General features: G+C 42.6%; 1 protein-coding gene across 5 annotated transcripts in view; it reads right to left on the bottom strand.

Moving 5' to 3' along the window:
- The window catches only part of wdpcp (WD repeat containing planar cell polarity effector), an 83193-nt gene that overhangs the window by 28607 nt on the left and 33264 nt on the right, over positions 1-21322 (bottom strand). For all 5 annotated transcript variants that reach the window (XM_089012635.1, XM_089012638.1, XM_089012639.1 and 2 more), the window contains 4 exons: positions 16383-16522; positions 12949-13140; positions 6594-7203; positions 325-516 (listed from right to left, as the gene is read on the bottom strand). In XM_089012635.1, coding sequence (XP_088868761.1) covers positions 325-516; positions 6594-7203; positions 12949-13140; positions 16383-16522 — 1134 coding nt within the window. The remainder of the gene's footprint in view (positions 1-324; positions 517-6593; positions 7204-12948; positions 13141-16382; positions 16523-21322) is intronic.

Here is a 21322-nt window from a genome sequence, read left to right as displayed (position 1 = left end):
ATGCTTAACCCCCTGCCCCCACTCACTGCTTGTTCTTAACCAATCACGTGGCTTTAACCGAAGACTGGGGGCGAGGAATAGAGCCGGCTGCCATTTTCTTGTTGGGAGAATGGCCTCGTTCGCGAACGACACATCACTCATTGTGGCAGCTCCGTGTGTATCCCGAAAAATAGTTTGTATGCCACGGTTAAATTTTCATATATTTAACGTTCGTAAACCGAGACGTTCGTAAGCCAAGGGGTTTGTAAACCGAGGTATCACTGTAATGTATCTATGGATAATCAGTTATGTATAAAGTTGAAAGAAGCCAGAGGTGGAGCCCACCTTCGGTGCGGGCGTCCAAAGGCAGCCTCAGCAGGTGGTTTGCGATAGCGCTCAGGCTCTGCCAGCACTGGTCGGCCGCGCCGCCCCAGTCCAAGGCTTCCAGCATGCTCACAGCTTCCTGCACCTGACCGGCGTGAAGACACTGCTGGAGGAGCTGCAGCGGGCCCAGTCGGAAACCGCTCACAAGGCCTCCTGTCACACATTTAAATTAATATTCATGTTATGCTTGCTGTTGGACCGAAGTAGCTGGTTGAGTTATTAACACATTCACTGCCAGATGATGTGCAAAGATGTGTCCACTAGGGTTTGTGTCATTGTCACTCGAATTCCAAGACCCACAGAATATAGAATGTTAAGACTAGGGAAACCTTAGACTCTGTTCTTTCATCAGAGAACAAAGTAAATTCCTAAGTTATATGGGTCTGGAGTTATCTGACCTTGAAATGGGTGCGGCTGTACCAAATACAATACAATACATGCAAATTGATTTATGGCCGAATGAAATGATGTGTTGGGCCAGATTTGGCCCCCGAGCCTTGACTTTGACACCAGTGGGTTAGGGTTTCAAATTTGTGTTATAATTTGGAATCACAGTTTGGATTTGAAAAGTAGGTTTAGGTTTGAGCCGGAAATCAACTTAAATTTCACATCAAGTTTACAGAGATGAAGGTCACCAACTTTTAATATGTACGGTATTTAGGTTTTAAGAACTTTTGACCAGAGGTGCTTGATTGCGATTTTGTTTTTGTTGTGAGAGCGCACGTGTGCGTGTCTGTGTGCGTACGCGTGTGTCCGTGCGTGCGTGTGTGTGTGTGCGTGTGAGCAGATTAGAAGGCTGCAGAATAATGAAGCAATGAGCTCTGGCAACCTAGCCGCCAGCACTCGTGTGTGTGTGTGAGTGTGTGAGTGCGTGTGCGCGCGCGCGTGTGTGCGCTTGTGCAAAACTGCAAACAGTTGAACGACCAAGGCTGATTATGATCTATTTTGACCAGATTAAATGTATTTTTGGAGTGGGGTGAAGGGTTTGTGTTGGGGGTGCTTCACATTCATGCTTACGCACGAGTTAAAAATGAAGTTTTGATTGAATGAGCCTGAAAATGTTCCTCTGCAATCATTTGAGTGACAAATTAATGGATGAAAGTGTCTGTGTGATTATTTATTTGTGAGTGCGCGTGTGTGTGTATGCGCGTGTGAGGGAGAGATGAGGCAATTAAAATGACAAGCTAGCAATTAACAAACCCTAAATCCCCAACAGAGTATGTTAATGTGTGTAAATACATCTAGTCCATGCAGTGTGTGTGTGTGTGTGTGTGTGTGTGTGTGTGTGTGTGTGTGTGTGTGTGTGTGTGTGTGTGTGTGTGTGTGTGTGTGTGTGTGTGTGTGTGTGCGCGTGATACGACATGAGCCCGATGCCAAGTCAGAGTTTGAAATTTGGGTTAACAAGGGTTAAGGTCAATTTTGTTTAATCTTAAAATTGGAGTTTGAATCCAGGTTTAGGATTCAAAACAATAATTGATGTTTCAAGGTAGGGTTTTAAGCAAGTGATGGTGTTTCAATACGAATAGAGTTTCCCCTTAGGGTTTGAGGTCAGAGTTAGGATGACAAACATGGTTAGGTGGTTTTAAATTAGTCAGCCAAAACCGTAACCTTAACTTGAAGCACTAACACTATTTCATCTCCCAATTTGAAACCGGAATCCTTCACTACCCAACAGAAACCAAAATGCTTGTTTGAAAACGAAATTGTGTCTCTAACAAACCTTTAAAATCCCAATTTGAATCGCAAAAAGATGGTTTCGGACAATCTAAACAAAAAAAAGTGCCGTTGAGGGTCTTCTTCATCCTCAGCTGACAGTCTGCATCCTCCGTTAATTTGTGAACGGACGCCAAGGTGAGTGGGAGTCATGCTCTCAGAGGTCATTCAATAATTGCCGCGGGTGGGCAAACTCACACAAGCCCTCCTTCCCTTGCAGGTGCGTTGTGGGTTGCAGTTTTCCGATAAATTGTTTGCGGTGGCTGTGCTCTCCCTTGCGGGCCTTGATAAAAGTTTGCCAATCAAAACGTGGTCGCTACACACACATTCAGGAATCTTAAATGCACTCTTTAATTGTGACTTTGTCAAGACCATGTGACTAAAACTGTGTGTGTGTGTGTTTGTGTGTGTGTGAGAGAGAGAGAGAGAGAGAGAGAGAGAGTAAAAATGTGAGAGTAAAAATGTAATGAGAGTTTGCAAGAGCATGAGTGCAATGTGACATTTAGAGAGAGACATGTAAGGCAAATGTTGGCGCCTAGAAGGGAATGAAATATGTGAGTGTCAGTGTGCTTGCGCACGAGAGAGCAAGAGCACATGAGTGTGCGTGAGAGTCTTATAAAGTGTGTCTGTGTGAAATGGAAAACGTGACGACGGGAGCACATGGGTGAGATGGTGTGTGATAGTATGAGAAAGTGTGTGAGTGTGCGCGTGTGTGTTGATTATGTGTGAGAGGTGTAAGACAGTCACAAGAAAGTGCGAGTGTGAGAGAGAATGTAAAGAGATTAGTGTGGGTTTGCATGAAAGAGTAAAGCGAAAGTGTGTGAAAATGTAAGACGGAGCTGTGCAAGACACTCTTAGCAAGTGTGAGTGAAGAAAAGTATATTGTGTGAGAGTGAAAGAGAGTGATAAAAACACAAGTGCGAGTTAGCGAGTGAGAGTGCTGGAAGTGTGTCAGGGATTTTGGACTACATATGAACGTGTACAAGTGTGAGTTTATGCAAGTGTGCTTTGGAGTGTGTGTTTGTGTGTGCGTATGTGAGATTGTGCGAGACGGTGAAAGTATGTGAGTGCACGCGTGCGTGTGAGCGTGTGCGTGGGTAGGTAGGAGATGCTGCGTTTGCATGCATGGAAATGGGGAGGGTGTCCTCCAACAATGGCGTCGCCTCCTCTGATCGTGTGCCAACGTTTTGATGAAGGAAGCGACTGCACGGCTTTTTCTGTGTGATAATCCCCCCGCCGCCATCAAACACACACACACACACACACACACACACACACACACGCACACACACACACACACACACACACACACACACACACGCACACACAAACATGGGCACAAATGAAAGTCATTTATTTGTGCGCACTTTTCAGTATTGACTCCTTTGACAAGGCTCACTAGACGACAAAGTGAAGAAAGACTTGGCCCAGCTCCAAGTTTTGTGTGTGTGTGTGTGTGTGTCTGTCTTTAATATTCCATAAGAGGAAAGAAGCTCACTGGTGCAAACCTCCACAAGCGCATCTCTCCAACATGCCCACCCACCCACCCCAAGCCAGCCGACCTCCGCCTGCAGACAGATATCTCAGCTGGGCACACACGTGGGTCTAAAGTCGCAGCAGTGATGGAGGAACAACGAGCGAAATACCAAGAATGGGAATTAGTTGAGGCAAGTTCGGGTGCCAAATTGGGATTCAAACCCAAACAATGGGTTCAGGCAGTGGCGGACCATCAAGGCCTGCAAAGCCTTCTCTGCTGGCCTACAAATATCTGAATCACTGACTGATGTGAATGAATTCTTATTAAATATCAAAGAAGTACAGATGATGGCCTTTCATCGACCACTCCTGTACGACAAAGACTTTACACAGACGTTCTTATTAAATAATTCCAAATTGTCTTTCAGCTTCCTTTCATTACTTTCCCTTGTTGCGCTGCATTTTAGTTTTCATATCTGAGCATTTAAACAATCACATTTCAGCCATCATTTGTTACTAGGGTCAGAAATCAACCTGGATGCATTCACAATCATTTCTGAGGACCCTGTCACGTTAAATGTGTCAATCAAACGGTTGCTCTAACCCAGGTATGGGCAAACTACGGCCCGCGGGCCACATACGGCCCGTTAGGCTTTTTAATCCGGCCCGCCGAACTTGCCCAAATTATAGTACAAACAGTGTCTAAAACTCATGACAAAAAGTTAGCGAACAACAGGGCAGATAACTGAAAAGTCGCCTGTCCCATTTTTCACAACTTGAAGCACAAAGAGACAACTAATCACAGTAAAAAAACATTGTAACAAAGTATAAAGTTTTTTTGTTAAATCAAGAATGCACCTACTACAAATGCCACCTTGCTTAATTTACGGTAAATGTGCATGGCCGTAGATTTTGCTGCAGTAGTCGATTGTCACTGCGGTGCACAATGCAACGTTTGCATTGCTTCCTACGAGCCACTAAGCCCCTTTCATAAGTCTCACGTACACTTTACAGTCACGGTTTAATGTAAATTTACGTTTTTTTTAGCGTCACATATGTTGTTAGCTTCTTTTGAATCTTTCTTCTGGTCTGAGGTTCTGTGCATCTATTTTGGAAAATGACATGCAATTGCACGACTTTATAACGCTTGCGAAAGTCCGGAAGAAAGAAGCAGGCTTCTGATTGGCTGCCGTGCCGAGAATGCAAATTTCAACTGCAGGTGGTCTATGTTTGTGTGCTCGGCGACGGTACTCGTGTTTTGTTTGTGGGTGTAGGCGAGGGCGTCAGTGAGGAGTTTGTTGAGCGCGCGGTCAGGACAAACCATCTATGATTTGGCGGAATTTAACACAAGTCGGTATTATTGAGCTTGAATATTTCGTTGTGTAATAATATGTTTTGAATTTTGAAAGTGATTCCATTTTTTCAATAAATGTGGATTTCTTTAACTTTGCCCCTTCGATGGAAACTTATTAAAAACAGACGCAATCTTGATAAATCACAGTGCATGTTATTTTAATCTATTTCCATTTCCTCCTCCAAGTATCTGCGAAATAGTATGTAAACGCCATGTTCCTTGAGACAAATTTATTAACTGATCAGGGATATTTTTCACATTTGAAAGACAGTTAATAAATTGGGTTGTAGTGTTCTTACTGTGCTATGAGGTTTGTACATACTACATTTAAAGGCACCGGCACCATTTTTTTAAAATGACTTCAAATGAATCCGGAAATGGTCAGTTTCAGAAGGTCCCACCCCCCTGTTCGTGACGTCACGCCAAGACGTCTTGCCTTTGATCGAGAATCAAAACAATGGCTTCAGATTCGGAGAAGATGTTTTCTTGTTACTCATCCAGTTATGAATATGATTCAAATAGTTCTAAAGAGGAAAGCATAAATGTTTGCAATTGATTCAAGGAGTCCTCCCATATCAATTCGATCCGTCAATGACAGCAATGTAGCACCCAGAAAATGCAGAAGATTGCGCCCAAGCTCCGTTGGAAATGGGCTGATTTGTCAGCTGGGAATTTATGTCAGCGAATATCAAATAGTTGTCTTGGTGCAACACACAACGATTCACCATCGCATTATTTATGTGTTTTCTTTCTAATTTCACCATCAACACTGATCAACACGAAGTTTTCAGACCAAACAAAGTACCCAAAATGCATTGTATGTCGCTTTCTCGGTCAGGGGCGGTCCAAACGTGACGTCACATGGGGATCGTCATCAACTCGAAAACAAGACTTCATGAATATTCAGCGCAAGTCTTAAAACGTAAACTATAGCTATATGCTGTGGAATCTTTGTAAAATACACTCAGTCGAAGTCATTTGAAGTGATTTTATAAATTATGGACATAACTTGTTCAGAGTATTTCCGGCCCAAACACTCCCTCCAAATGCTCCTGGCCCGGCCCCTCTGTCAAATTTTAGAACCCAATGCGGCCCGCGAGTCAAAAAGTTTGCCCACCCCTGCTCTAACCAATCAGATTTCAAGTTGGCAACCCAAAATTGTACCAACGCCTTCTTGCAGTTGCTGGTCAACATCAGAGTTATCAGACTATGATTAGCTAGTCACGAGCCAATCATAGTTTGCGAACTGCTCTGATCACAAGCCGCTAGGGCCAATAGCATACTGGCCAGACCTAGCACACTTTATTGGTAGCAACCTGCATAAGAAAATATATTGTGTTGATTTAATAGCAGTTTTGTCAATCCACAATGGCTGAAAGAGGACAAGAAATGGATTTGGTTGGAGATTTACTGTGACAGCCATTTGAAAGACAGACCTTTCAAGAAAAAATTGACATCATTGACAAAGGTCAAGCAGTTATTTCCTGGCTAATGGTACCCTCTGGTAAACTGGGTGTAAATCACACCTGGCTTTGTTCAGTCTGGATTGATTCAGACGTAGGACTACCGAAGGCCTAGCGACGAAATCTATGGCCCGCCACTGCGTTCAGGTTAGGGTAGTTTCAAAATGAAAGTTTCAGGCATTGGTCAGCGAGCGATTTAAAGTGGCGTCATCTCTGCTACATACCCAGTTGTAATCTCAATGTTGCGAGTAGGCCTCCGTTGAAGACCAGCAGCATCGTATCTGCTTCTTCTGCGTCTTCTTCTGGACCCGCGGCCCACTGCAGAGCCCGTAGGGCACCTGGGCAGCGCAGGTGCCCAGCAAGGTTGAGCGTGGTTGCGGGGGTCACATCTTCGGCCACCAACGCCACCTTGACGGGCGCCAGGCCCAGATCAAAGAACATCAATTTGGCGTCTTCGGCCGCCCCCGCCGCCACCGCCAAGGCTCCAGCCGGATGCCAGCCCAGGAGAGTGGCCGGGACTTGGCAGGAGGACCGCCGGGAGACCCCTCGACGCTGGTCGTACAGGACCAAGGACGAGTCGCTGAGGCCCAGGAGGAGCGCGCATTCGCTGGGGTGTTGTGAGCAGGAGACAGGGGGGGAGGGCAGCGGGATGCGGGTGGTGGAGAGGCGGTGCAGGCGTCCTTTAGTGGACTCGTACACGCTAGCTTTCGCCCAGGACGACTCTCTGGACGCTTGGGGACCTGTGGGTGTTTCCACGGTCAGCAGCTGGGAGGGCTGGAAATGGCTGAAGGTGCAAAGCAGAAGATCACCTTCTGTTTGCATTGAGTTTAGGACCTGAACACAAATTGCGAGGATGGAATCAGAATAAGAAAGCCTTTGATAGTCCCACAGTGAGGAAATAAATATTTCAAATTAGGGTTTCCATATTTTTATTTGAATCTGATGCGAGGGTGTTTAGTGCGGGTTTCAAACCAGGATGAAGGTTTTAAGGCCGCCGATGTCCGGGTTCAATTTTAGTTTTGATCTTGACATGGCTGCAAACAAGTTCAAGGACGTCACATTGGCGTTTCAGGAAAATTTAGGGTTTCAACATTTTTACATTACGGTTTCAAGTTAAGGTTTGAAGCCAATGAAAGGTTTCAAATGAGGGTTGCTGTGTTTCTAACGCCACACAGCAAAAACAGATCCTGAAGCCTCATTGGGACGGCGTCACACTGATAAACAGCAGTCTGTCAATCAAGGACGCCAATGATAAGCTCTTTAGTTTAAACTCAAGGTTAAACATGTGCAGCTTCTGCAGGCAATAAACAAACATCATCCTCAAACATCCTCAGCGGGGCCGAGGAGGGACCACAAACAACGAGCCTTGTGCAACATGATCCAATTCTAAAGAGTTGACGATTGCACATGAGGCACCTGGATCACAACCAGCTGTCGAGTGAGCGGTTGAACAGTTGCGCAGTCACTCGGCCGAACTTCTCAAGGCGGGTTTTTGTGTTCCTGGGGAGATTTTAGCCACAAATCTTCCGTTAAAGACCTGAATTGAGCACAGCGGCTTTGGCGAAAATGAAAGGTCGCGATTTAGCAAAAGCCACTGTGATCAACGGAAAGACTGATCGCCTCACACAAGTTTGTGGTGACTATTGTCATTTTTCAGCTCCCTAAAATACACCTCAGAGCAAGCTTGTGCTGCTTCCTGCGGTTTGATCACAAACGGTGCGGCAACAAATTGTGGACAGACAGTATTAAAAGTTTGGGAGCATATATTCGTTATCCCCTGAATAGAACCACAAAATTGTGCCGCACCGACGAGCAAATCACGATTAATATCGATTAACATGTTTTTAAATATTTATAATTATAATACTAATACTAATACTAATACATTTGAAAACTCTCAAGGACACTTTACAGTCACAGGATATTTTTTCTGCGGGTGAGCAGCGATTTTGTCAATACTTTTTGCAGGTAAGTAGTTCAGCGGATGGATAGAAGGATGGATAGATGAGTGTTTAATCTTGGATTTCAATCAAAGGCAATAATTTAATTTGTTATTCATGATGGAATAAGCTTTCAAAAGAGCCTGGGTGTATAATTAGATGTTTAAGTGAAGGTTAAGGATTGAATCCAAGGTTATGGTTTCGGGCCAGGTTTGTGGTTTCAAAACATATTTAGTCTATTCAGACAACATTGGGTTTGAAAATTAGGTCCTGAAATCAAGATGATGGGTTCAAGTTAGGGTTTTGAGCAAATGTTGGGGTTTCAAACAGAGGTAAAAACATCAAATCAGGGTTTCAAGAAAATTTAATGTTTCAAACATGGATAAAGGACAACTGACGCCTCCGGACAAGTTGTGTCCATAATTTGTAAAATCACTTCAAATGTCGGTTGTCCTTTGAAGATTTCAAGATGGGGTTGGAGTTTAAATTTAGGTGCTGCAGTCTCAAAATTGGAGCTTCAAATTAGGGCTACTAGACATGGTTAGGGTTTTAAGTTTTAACATATGGAGTTTTAGCTTGGTTTAGGGTATCAAAAGAAGGGTGTTTCAAATTCAGGTTTGAATCCAAGATTCAGGTTTGACACCCAAATGAGGGTTTCAGATGAGGATTTGAAACCGACGCCGGTGTTTCAAATCAGACTTTCAAGCCTGCTTTGGCGTTTCAAAGCTGGCTCAAGGTTTCAAAAGGCTTCGCCTCGGCCGCCTCCAAGGCTGAATGAGACCAAGCGCGCCGGTGAGCACCTGAGTGCGAGGAAGTGCGATGACAAAGTGGCAACGGATGCGGGAGAGGTGGGAAAGCAGGGCGAAGACAGAGATGCAGAATGGACAGGCGAAAACCAGGCAGACAGGACAGCGAGGCCCCCTCTAAGTAGCTTTTGCCTGCTTATTGGTTTCAGTGACTGCTCAAAACTATTCTTTCCCATTCTCCCTCACTCTTCCTCTCTCCCCCCCTCCCTCACACTCCCCCCTCCGCGGCGTGAAAGATAAAGCGGACGGGCCCAACTGTGTGGCTGGCCCTTGTTCACAGCAGTGGCCTTTTGAAGCCAATTTTCCAGCTCACGGAGCAGAGAAAGACGAAGAGAGACAGGCTGCGGAGATGGAGGCACTCGGAGGAGAGTCGAGGGATGATGGGATGGGCGGGGTAGGAAAGTGGGGTGGGGGTTTGGTGGGTGGGGTTCGGGGCTCCTGAGGGTGGGAATGGGAAGTCTTACAAAAGGTGCAGGAGCACACCTTTTAATGTTTGAATTTTGGAGTCAAAGGTTCAAATAGTGACAAATAGTCCACCCGCTACATCGCCAAAAACAACCACTGCATACGTTACATATGCAGATATTGAAAATACCCCCCACCCCGCGGCCCCTTCATCCTTAGTGCAAATGAATTGTTTTGGTTTAAGGTGGATCGTCTTTTACAGGGTGTTTCTTCGTTGAGGCGCCAAAGTAAATAGTCATTAAAAATGGAAAATAGAGATCAAACAATTGCAGGCACAGTGTTTGGTGACAATTAACAGGCGGGGGAGGAAAAAAATGTTAAAAACTACATGCATGTGTGTCGGGAAGAAAACATCCATCTGCTGTTTATATTTCATTCGGACGAATGCATCACGTTGTGTGTCGTGTGTGCTACTTGAGAAAAAGAATGAATATTTGTGGCTGTTTCAGGACCACTGTCTTCTTTTCCCACGACATCATATCCCACACACAACAACAATGGGACAATTTAGGCTTACTCGTCTGGCAATAGGTGTCAAAGTCAAGGCCCGGGGGCCAAATCTGGCCCACCACATCATTGTATTGGACCCGTGTAAGCAAATCAAGAATGTCATTGTGAACCAAAATTTCAAATTGTCCCATGTAAACAATAACAGTCGTTATTTTTTACTTCAAATTTGAAAACTACTTGTTAATTTGTTGTGCGCTCTATATGTAATATGTGGAGGGAATTAAATGATTTGTTGCCATTGGTAATGTTTTTTCTTGTGCGGGGTGCCAATAAAGCGCTCATCAATTCATCATTCATTTATCAATTTTTCTTATGATGATACTAGTGCAACGTGTTCTACCGGGGACAAATTGCTTGTGTGTTCGACGTACTTGGCAATAAAGATGATTCTGATTCAGATTAAAGCGCTATATAAATCAATATGTATGTATTGTATTGTATTTTGTACAGCCTCCGCCATTTCAAGTACAGATAACTCCCGACCCATTTAACTTCGGAATTAACTCTTTGTTTCTGATGAAAGAAGAGAGTCTAAGGATTCTTACGCTGTATTGAATGTTTATGTAGTCCTAAAACTTAATATTATCTTGGTCCTGCAATTTGAATGAAAATGACAAAAACCCTGGCACTGGAGTGGACACATTTTTGCACATCGTCTGGCAGTGAATAAGTTAAACATTTTAATGTCTTCCCCAAATTCATAACGGCCCACCGAGAGGAAACCGTAACTACAATGTGGCTCACAGCAAAAAAAATGACTTTGACATCCTTGCAGTTGATGGTAACAAGTAGATGCTTACAATGTCATATACCGTGAGTGGTACCTCACAGAAAGATGGAATAAAGACCACAGAGAAGTGGAAATCAAGACTGTTTTGCAAAACGTCGAGAGACTGTCGAGGAAATAGGTTTAGCGCAGGGAGATAGCACGGCGGACAAAAGGGAAACATGCACGAGCTGGGAGCGATTCAAGTCAGCGCCGTGAACTGCTAGCTCCATTTCACGCTGTGCATCTGGGAAAAAAAGATGGCAACAAATGCTTTCATTGGATGCAAAAGAGCGCTGGAAAGGAGGAGGGGCGGGGGAAACACCGCGGAGCGGTGAATGAGTGTGATAAACGCTATTTAAAAAAAAAAGCAGCATCTGCTTTTGATGATTTCAATATTCATGTGTTGATTTGTCACGCTCGTCCTCACCTCCACGAGGTGAATATTTAAGAGTGAGCGACGCGTTCAGGCCCTCGTCAGTTATTTAGGATCTTTCATGTTTTTTTGGGAGGGCACGGGGCCAACTGACTGATGGGGAGGAGTCTCGCCAGAGGACGGGAGCATGTGGGAGGATGCAGCGCGTGGGCGTCGCGCTTCAACGCCGTGGCGCCAACTTAGCTTAGCTTAGTGCCGCTTGTGAGTATTCAAGGTGGGCGCGCGAGGTGGTGCGATGAGCGAGGTGCCACCCTCCAAATGCCGAGCATCCCGACACCCACGCAACGCGTGACAAAGCCGTGCCGTCGGGTTTGCGTGCCCGCAAAAATAAAGAAAGAAATGAAGACATGGTCGGCTAATAACGCTATGAACGTCACTGAGAGGGACTAACACCGCCATTTTGTTAGGGAAATGTGTAATATAGAGAAGGCATTTATTCCACATACGCAATGTGGATATAAAACATCTGCATAAAACCGCTTTGTGATTTAAAAAAAAAGACATCATGGGAATGCATCGCAAAACCTTTTGGACCACAAATCTGACTTTTGATCGGTACATAACCAAGGCACTTGCTAACATTTCAGGTGTTTCTGAACAACCCAAATTAAGGTCAGATGTTCTAGTAGGCTTTATCTTGATTTTTTTTCTGACTGAATCGCTTGGGTAGCCAACAGGGGTCAAATGCAAGGCCTGGTGGCTAAATCTGGCCCGTCACATTCTTTTATTTGGCCTGCGAAAGCAAATCAAGCGTCATGATGCTTGCTATAGTTCGAACCAAAATTTCAATTTTTTTATATGTAAACCACAATAACATACATTATTTTTTACTTCAAATTTGAAAACTACTTATTCATTAATTTGTTGTGCATTCTGTAAATAATATGTGGTGGGGATGAAACATTCTGATGGCTTCCTCAAATTTATAACAGCCCCCAAGAGGAAATCGTAACAACAATGTGGTCCGCGGCAAGAACTGAATTTGACAACCTTGGTGTAGGCATTCGTACTATTGATTCTGAAACATAGAGACAAGTAACAATTCACCCAGTCACCAAGTGGGAAATAAAGCCAGGACTGCCGGCACGAAAGTCATATAACATAGAAGATGAAACAATTTTGAATAAATTCTAACATTTCATGAAGCAAAAATTTGAATTCAGAAGCTAATGGCGAGTAAAATGTTTGCCTTTCATTCCTGACAATGAGGCAGAAAGAATACCATCTTATGTCGATCGACATTAACTCATTCACTGCCATTCTCGAAACTTATTCGGGAATTCAAAAGCATGACGTGGAGAGCCATTACCGAATTGGTTTGGGCGCCGATAAAGCGCTGGTCAGACCTCTGACAATGTTTTTCCCTCCCACGAGGGGGCAGCATTTTCCTTTTGTGCAGCCACCCCCATTTCAAGCTCATCTAACTCCAGACCCATTTAACTTGGGAATTAACTCTTTCTTTTCTGATGAAAGAAGAGAGTTGAATGTTTCTTACGCTGCATTGAATATTTATGTAGTCCTAACACTCAATATTCTGTGGGTCCTGGAATTTGAGTGAAAATAACAAAAACCCTGGAACTGGTGTGGACACATTTTTGCACATCGTCTGGCAGTGGATGACTTAAGTAACAGAATAGGAGTGTCAAGAATGAACACCTTGAGACCTTCCCAGGCCAAGCAGCCGAGCAGGACCAGGTTGTTAGCAAGTGTGTTTTTGTGGGTCCAGGGCCACAGCTCCTGGTCAGGACAACTGGACCTCCACCATAACAGCGCCAAATCCTCCGGCTGGTTGAGAGCCACACCTTGGTGGAGGCGATTCGCCCACCCTGTCACCTCCACGCTCATCACCTGGGACAGGACATGAGCAAAATTATTTGCATTGCAAATAACAATGAAGCTAATGTGTATATAGATCCGACCTGTCATCAACACATGCTGCTTAGGTAAACTAGTGACTATCTATTTGTTATTTTGTGAGTGGTGCGCATCAGCTTTGACTTTTGGGAGGCGTCCCCAAGGAAAACAATTAATGTCCTGACAGATCTATGAGAAATTATAATTAAAAACAAAAAAAAAATATGGTTAAATGCCCCAGCTCCAGAATGCACGCAGTTACACATTTCTAGCAACATGCACAAACCTCACCTCACCCTCCATCCCTACACACCAGGTGCACACGGTTCCCTGGTCCAGTGGGCTAAGCTGGAAGGGAGTTGAGGGAGGGTGAGGGTTAAAGTAATCCGGGCCGGCAGAAAAGTGCTTTTTGATTATTGCTGACCAGCACCCACCAGCTAATATATAAATATATATATATATATATATATATATACACTGTATATCGAGCAAAAGATGAGAGGGTGTGTGCGCAGGGTAGATATCATGTGCTATTATTAACCCAATGATTCCCTCTCCCTGCCCAATCTGTCAAAGATCTCCCATTCGGCAGTTTTGGCCAACACTTTGTTCCCTTTATCATCTAGGGTTGCTGCCATCGTTCTCATTCAGCTCCGCACACATGGACCACTGAACCTCAGATCTACGTCAAAACATTTTCTGTCATGAAAAAATTTGGGTTCAGGAATGCCTTTTTTGACACCCTGTTTCTGATTTCACAAGTGACTGCTCTTCTCTTTGACCCGAAACCTCTCATTGATCTGAAAAATTCAATTTATTCCCTCTTTCCTTCCCCCACTCTCTCTCCACTGGGTGTGTGTGTGTGTGCGCTTATCTTTTTCATGTGTCCTTCGTTCATTCGCTCAAACGAGCTTTAGTTCACTTCCTTTAAGCTAATTGTCGCACTCTGTATTTTTTTTTCCATTGCGAGCTTTGTGTGTCCTGGCTCGCGGGTACAAATAAATGTTATAAAGAGTTTATGAACAAACATTAGTACTCAAACCTTGCAAATAAAACATATCCGGTGTGTGGGTAGGTAGTGAAGACAAATCACATGTTTTTTTGTGTGTGTATGCATGTAAATGTTACCCTACAACCAAAAGTGCCAGGAGAGCTCATTATTGTTGCTTAGATTCCCCCTAAAAATATGCATTTGACTCAAAATTGGCCCAAAAGAACAAAAGCCCACATTAAAAATGGAAGATGAAAAATAACTTGAGAAATGAAGGCAAACAGAGGACGAGCAAATTACAGCAAAGTGATTTTGGGTGTGAAAGCCCAAATAGCATTGAGAGGAAACATGCTGTAAGTATTTACTATTTAAAACAGTTCTCCGAAAAATATGGCAACAATTTATAAATCCAAATTATTCTTTTTTTTCCTTTTGGCTTTTCCTTTCATGGGGTCGCCACAGCGAATCAGTGTCCTCCATCTTCAGAGGTTTGATCCGCATGTTTGTTTTGGCCAAACTTTGCCCTTCCTGACGCAACCCTCTGTATTTATCCAGGCTTGGGACCGGCACAGGAAGACTTTTGTCCCTTTGTGGCTACAGAACAAGCAACTCGCTCAGTAAAAGGCACCCAAACACAAAATGGTCTTCGGCACAGCAACATTCAAAAAAGCAAAAACTATAAATCCAAATTCAAATCTTATATTTAAAAATGTCAAATAGCCCATTGAAAATTAAAATCCCACACAGTAACTCAAATTGAACATGAAGTAATTTGATTAAAAAAAAAGTTCAAGCGTAATATTCTATATTTAAATTCCAGATTCAAAACTCAAGTTTAAAAATTAAAATTCCAAACTCACATGACATTCAAATTCAAAATTCAAAACTTTGACAATATTTAATATAGAAAATGTTTTAAAAACATTTTGCCACTGCACACTATGAAGTTTCAAGGCATTAATAAGTTAATAAGTGCGAGCAGGGTTTGTCAAATTTCACATTCATGATAAAAATAAGTCACAATAGAATACTCAATTTGAAATGAAAAACTGAAATTCATATTGAAAGTAAATGTTACTAAATCGAATCACTATTCCAAACCAAAAAAAAACAAAAAAAAATGGTAATTAGCATATTTTCCGGTGTATAAGGCACACCAGAGTATGAAATGTATTATTGTTATTATTATTATTATTAGCTATCTATTAGCTGGGTCGCTATCTTTCTATCTATTTGAGTTACTTCCGGGTTGAGTGAACGCTGGCACGTGTGGCTGCCGCTGCTCACCCACAGGAAAACTGATACAGTGACTGTAAAGTGACCTTGAGAGGGTGGAAAGGTGCTTAGAAATGAAATGTATTATTGTTATATAACGCATATTAGCTATCTCTTAGCTGGGTAGCTAGTTTTCTATCTAATTGAGTTACTTCCGGGTTGAGTGAACGCTGGAGTGTGTGGCTGCCGCTGATTACCCACAGGAAAACTTATCCTGTGACTGTAAAGTGACCTTGAGAGTTTTGAAAGGCAGTTAGAAATTAAATGTATTATTATTATTATTATTATTATTATTATTATTATTATTATTATTATTATTTTAAGGTGCACCCTCAATGAATTATGTATTTTCAAATGTTTTCCATATACATTATGCCACACCAGACTATAGGCTGCACCTTCAATGAATGAAAAAAGTTGGACAAAATATAATATACAAATATATTAATGTTTTCCAAATATAAGGCACAACATATTATAAGGCGCTACAGTAGAGGCTGGGGTTACGTACGACTTCTTCTACAGGGGGAAATGGAGTCAGTCGGTGGCTGTTGACAGTCGTTGCGAGACCTGTTGTGACTCTTTATGACTTCATATATAAGACACATCGGAGTATAAGGCGCAGGGTCATTTTTTGAAGAAAATCAAGGCTTTTTGGTGCACCCCATAGACCGGAAAATATGGCACATTAAAAAATCTATTTTTAATGATGGAATTATTTTTATGTTAAAATCCAAATTCAAAATGCAAATCCGAATCCATGAAAAGAAGGGACCTCCTCAACTGAGCAGCCAAACTCAATGACTGCTTTTCTTGGCCGGGGGAGACAATGAGGGCATTATTTACCGGTACTTGCGAAAGCCCAGGGTGCCATGACAACATAAGTGAGACCACAAAAATTGCATTTTCACAAAGCAGCATTAGATCACCAAACTACCAAATGACATTTGTACACCTGACATTATTGTACCTTGATTGTGGAGGGCGAGAGCTTGTCCGTGTCCTTGCCAGTCTTCAGGGAGGTGTCCTGGATCTTCTTGTTGTGGTAGATGGCGACGACTTCGCTCTGCTTCAGGAAGGACAGCACAAACAGCTTGTCGCCCAACACCGCTGACAAAATGACATAGACAAGAAGACATTATTATGAGCGCTTAATGTCCACAAAAACACATCGATGCAAACACTGTATGGATGAAACTGGCACCGTGCCATTTTGGCTCAGCGGGCCATAGAGTATATGTAAAGTACCTGGCTGGACCAAAAATAATTTTAATTTGTTTTCTCAAAAGACAAGAGCACTGTTGGGCCATATTTCAATCAACAAATTAGAGTTGAAACAAATACATGCAGTGTAAAGAGTGAAACAGTTTGAAGATACGATTTAATGTTTCAATTAAATCATCTGCTGCTTCTAGTGTGCCTAGCGCAGTATATTCCAGTTATACGAGGCACAATTAAAAAAGTTATCACTCTTGACGCAGTACGTCACTCAAATGCAGTATTTGTCTTTCATAGAGGTGTAGAGTGTTCATGGCATGTTTGTCTTCAAATATTAATCGTGCAGAGATTTCGAACAGTAAACATATTGACGCTTTAATTTATTAGCTTGTCAACTATGTTTCCTATCGCATTAGCATTAAGTTAACCAGGGTATTAATATGGATTCAGAGGCCTGATGTGTGCCGATAGTTGTGCATACGCTGGATGGTATTCTTCTTCATTTCCATTCATATTCCTGGCCTTTCTTCCTGTCCTCCTGACTTCTCTGCTCCCCACGTTCTACTTCCTCCGCCCTTTTGCGTTCCGCTTAGCTAGCTCCAAGGCTTTTTATGTTTTATTTTGTCACTTTGCGTGGAAAACATACTCAATCCTGTTCAACTCTTCAGGAGCTGCAAGGAAATGCTGATTAGCAATTAAGAACCCCCCTACAGCACCTACCCCACATAAACACCCCCACTCTCCTTCAAATTAATCTGTTTGTGGAAGCAATTAAACGGTAAAGGAGGGGAGGTTTGCGGGGTAAGGAGAGAGGGGTATAACACATGTCTCTCATATATGCTGCTTTCAGTTGAATGAGAAAGGCTGCACCCCAAGATTTGGAAATCTAACCCACATTTAACCATGCTGTGTGTGTGTGTGTCTGCCATGATTACGCTTCAAATGAATTTCAAATTAATATGCAAATATTCCAAAGGGGGGAGGCTTGACAACATGGAGGAGTAAGCGACGTAAACCAGGTCAGGCACTACCCCGACTGTCCCCGTATGCCCAAAATTAGGATTATGGAGCATTTGTACACTCAATATAGTCGCCGGGTTTAAACGCCATCAGAACATATGCCGTTAGAGGCGAGCAATGGCTTTTCGACCGAACGCTTAATGCAGTATACTAAGCATCTTTGTGATGGATTAAAGGAAAATCAAGTTAAAGGCAGTTTAGTATTGATCTCGACGGGTGTCTATAAATGGGATTAGGATTACTCCCATTGCCTCCCAAACCAAAGAGAGAATATGAGAGCAGCCTGGCCAGCCAATGTGGGGCCAGGTGGCTGATTCGGTATTAAGAGCCCAGACGGACATGATTAATGCACACACATAAGCGCTGTAGGTGCGTGTCCACAAGGTAGCCATGATTGTGTCAATTAAAAAAAATTGCCAACACAATCTCAAAGACAAACATGGCCTTTGTCCCCCTAATTTCACTTTTAAGAACTGACTTTATTATCACCATTTTATTTTCAGATCAGAGAAAATATACCCTATATTTTGGTTTGAGATTCAGTCTCATATAATGATAGTGTTGTAAAATGTCGCCTTTTTTTTTTTTTTTTAGGATGAAAACTAAAAACAACACCTGGGCTCACTCTCAATCACACTTTGGGACAAGTTAGATAGCCCAATCAACCTACCATGCATGTTTTTGGAGTACCCGAAGAAAACCCATATAGGCGAGTATGCAAACTCCACATACAGTATGAAGGCCAGAGTGAGGAATCAAAGGCAGACGTGCTCACTTATAGCACATTTTGCAGCCCCCTAAAATATATATATATATATATATATATATATATATATATATATACACACACACACACACACACACACACACACACACACGCAAACACTGCAGTCATGAAAACAAAGCAGCAATGTTGGCAAAAATCTACATTTGTCAACATACTTATGACAACATACTTTAACACACACACACACGCACGCACACACACACACACACACACACACACACACACACACACACACACACACACACACACACACACACACACACACACACACACACACACACACACACACACACACACACACACACACACACACACACACACAGCCAGAAGCATCAACAAACTACACAAGTTCACACACGCACACACATACGCACACACATACGCACATAGTTGAAGGCCCCCCCTCTAAATCCATTTAATTCCATCTCTTGAGCAGCATGTTGACATAAGAGGCCAATGGGCTTAGGCAAAGCACATTTAAAACAGCAGTAAATGAAACCGGCTATGAAAAATCACTTAAGGACGCTTAATCGCGGTGCACACGGGCTGCTCGTCAGCCAAAAAGGACGCAACTAATGCTTTGATGGCGCAAACATGTAATCTAGCCTTCGGTGTGATGCAACGGAAAATACGGCCGCAGAGAGCGCGGGACAAAGTTTAAGAAAGGAGAATAATCCGGCATTATTACACCACAGAGACATAAAAGAGGACCTGGCTGGAACAGAGCGGCTCTTCCGAACACGTCTGGTGTTTAGTTTAATCCGTGTGGCGCAGAAACGGGATTATGGGCCGCATTCACAGACTGAAAAGGTTTGTTTCTTTTGCATGTTAAAACAAAAAGGGCAGCTGCCAAACGCTGAACTGAATGAAGACACAAAGACGGCGGCAACATTAAAACCTCCAATTCATTTGAATTTTTTGGGAGACATTTTTCTCCTATAGGAAACCAGTGAAATTTAAATAATTCAAACACCATTTGTACGGTTGACAGAGTCAAACCGTACAAATGGTGTTTGAAGTTAGACGTTGTCCCAGGGGATTCCATTCTTTAATCTGGTCCACAGAGAAATAACATCAAAGATCTTCTAAAATGGTTGGGGTTCTAAAATTTTTGGTTTCACTCCCTGTTGCGTTCTACTATCTTTGTGACTGCTTTATTTCCTGTATATGACAGCTGTCCATGTTAAGTGCTTTGTTACAACTTCAGCAGCTGTTAAAGCGCTATATAAATCAATATGTATTGTATTGTATTGTATTGTATTGTATATAATGGTCTATTTTTTCCCCTACAAATGATAAATCGTTTCTCAATTTTTTTTTCCATCTTGAAAAATTACAACAATGATTTACAACCAGGAGATGCAATACCAAGCTTGCATGTCAAAGCAAAAAAATAAAAAATAATCGACAACGTGAAAAACTCACTCAGGTCACTTGTATCTCAAGCCACCGCTGTAAAACAGCATGATTTATTTTCCTGAAAAAAAAAAACACATCTGAATTTATTCTCATGTGTCTTTTTTTTGGAGAAAAAAAGACTGCTGACTACTTCTTTCAATAAAATAAATACAGTAGTTTCTAGTGTAAGGCGCACCGGAGTAATAATAATAATACAGTTTATTTATTCATGTAACATAGTGTTTGTCTTGTACTCAAACATCATTAAGTACATGGGGAAAGTTGTTAAGATATTATTTAGCTTTGTGTTGACTATTGTAATAAGAATACATTTCATTTATAAGCGCCTTTCAAAACTCTCAAGGACACTTCACAGTCACAGGATATTTTTTTCTGCGGGTGATTATGTGAAGCACTTTCTTACAGCTGCAGCTGTTGTGAAAGCACTCTATATAAATTAGGATGTATTGTATTGTATATTTATTGTATTATAAGCGCCATTCCAAGCTCTCGAGGAAATAAGGTGCACCCCCAATGAATGGTGTATTTTCAAACTTTTTCCACATATAAGGCACACCGGACTATAAGGGAAACCTCAATAAATGAAAAAAAAAATCCAAACATATATAAATCTATAAAGGTTTTCCAAATATAAGGCACACCACGTTATAAGGCGCTACAGTAGAAACTGGGGTTACACACTACTTCTAGAGGGGGAAATGGAGTCGGTGGCTGCTGACAGTAGTTGCGAGACCTGTTGTGGCTTAATATGACTTCACATATAAGGCGCAGGGTCATCTTTTGAAGAAAATCAAGGCTTTCGCATTTGCCTTAAAGAAAACGGTCACCAGCTTTTATGCATCAACAGTATTGTCCTTTAAAAAAATAACGTGTCCATATAGCACTACAGTTTTCAATGCTCCCTGAGCTGAAGTGTCGCTTTATCCTCTTTTTTCTTTTTCTTCAAATAAGTTGTTTTTATAATATAAAAACATTTCTGGAATTTCATATTGCAGTTTCCGTAGCGCTGTGTTTGAATGGCGCACACGCACACGCACACGCGCACGCGCACGCACACACACACACACACACACACACACACACACACACACACACGCACACACACGCACACACACACACACACGCACACACACGCACACACACACACACACACACACACACACACGCACACACACGCACACACACGCACACACACGCACACACACACACACACACACACACGCACACACACGCACACACACGCACACACACACACACACACACACACACACACACACACACACACACACACACACACACACACACACACAATAAACTTCTTTTCCTTTCCGCTTTTCCCTTCAAGGGGTCGCCACAGAAAATCAGTGTCCTCCGTCTTTAGAGGTTTGATCCGCATGTTTGTTTTGGCCAAGCTTTTACGTCGGATGCCCTTCCTGACACAACCCTCTGTATTTATCCGGGCTTGG

This window comes from Hippocampus bargibanti, linkage group LG13 (genome assembly GCF_051943395.1).
Source record: "Hippocampus bargibanti isolate YZ-2025 linkage group LG13, ASM5194339v1, whole genome shotgun sequence".
In the NCBI taxonomy this organism is placed as follows: Eukaryota; Metazoa; Chordata; class Actinopteri; order Syngnathiformes; family Syngnathidae; genus Hippocampus; species Hippocampus bargibanti.
The sequence above is the reverse complement of the archived record's forward strand: the minus strand, read 5'-3'. Positions and strand labels throughout refer to the sequence as shown.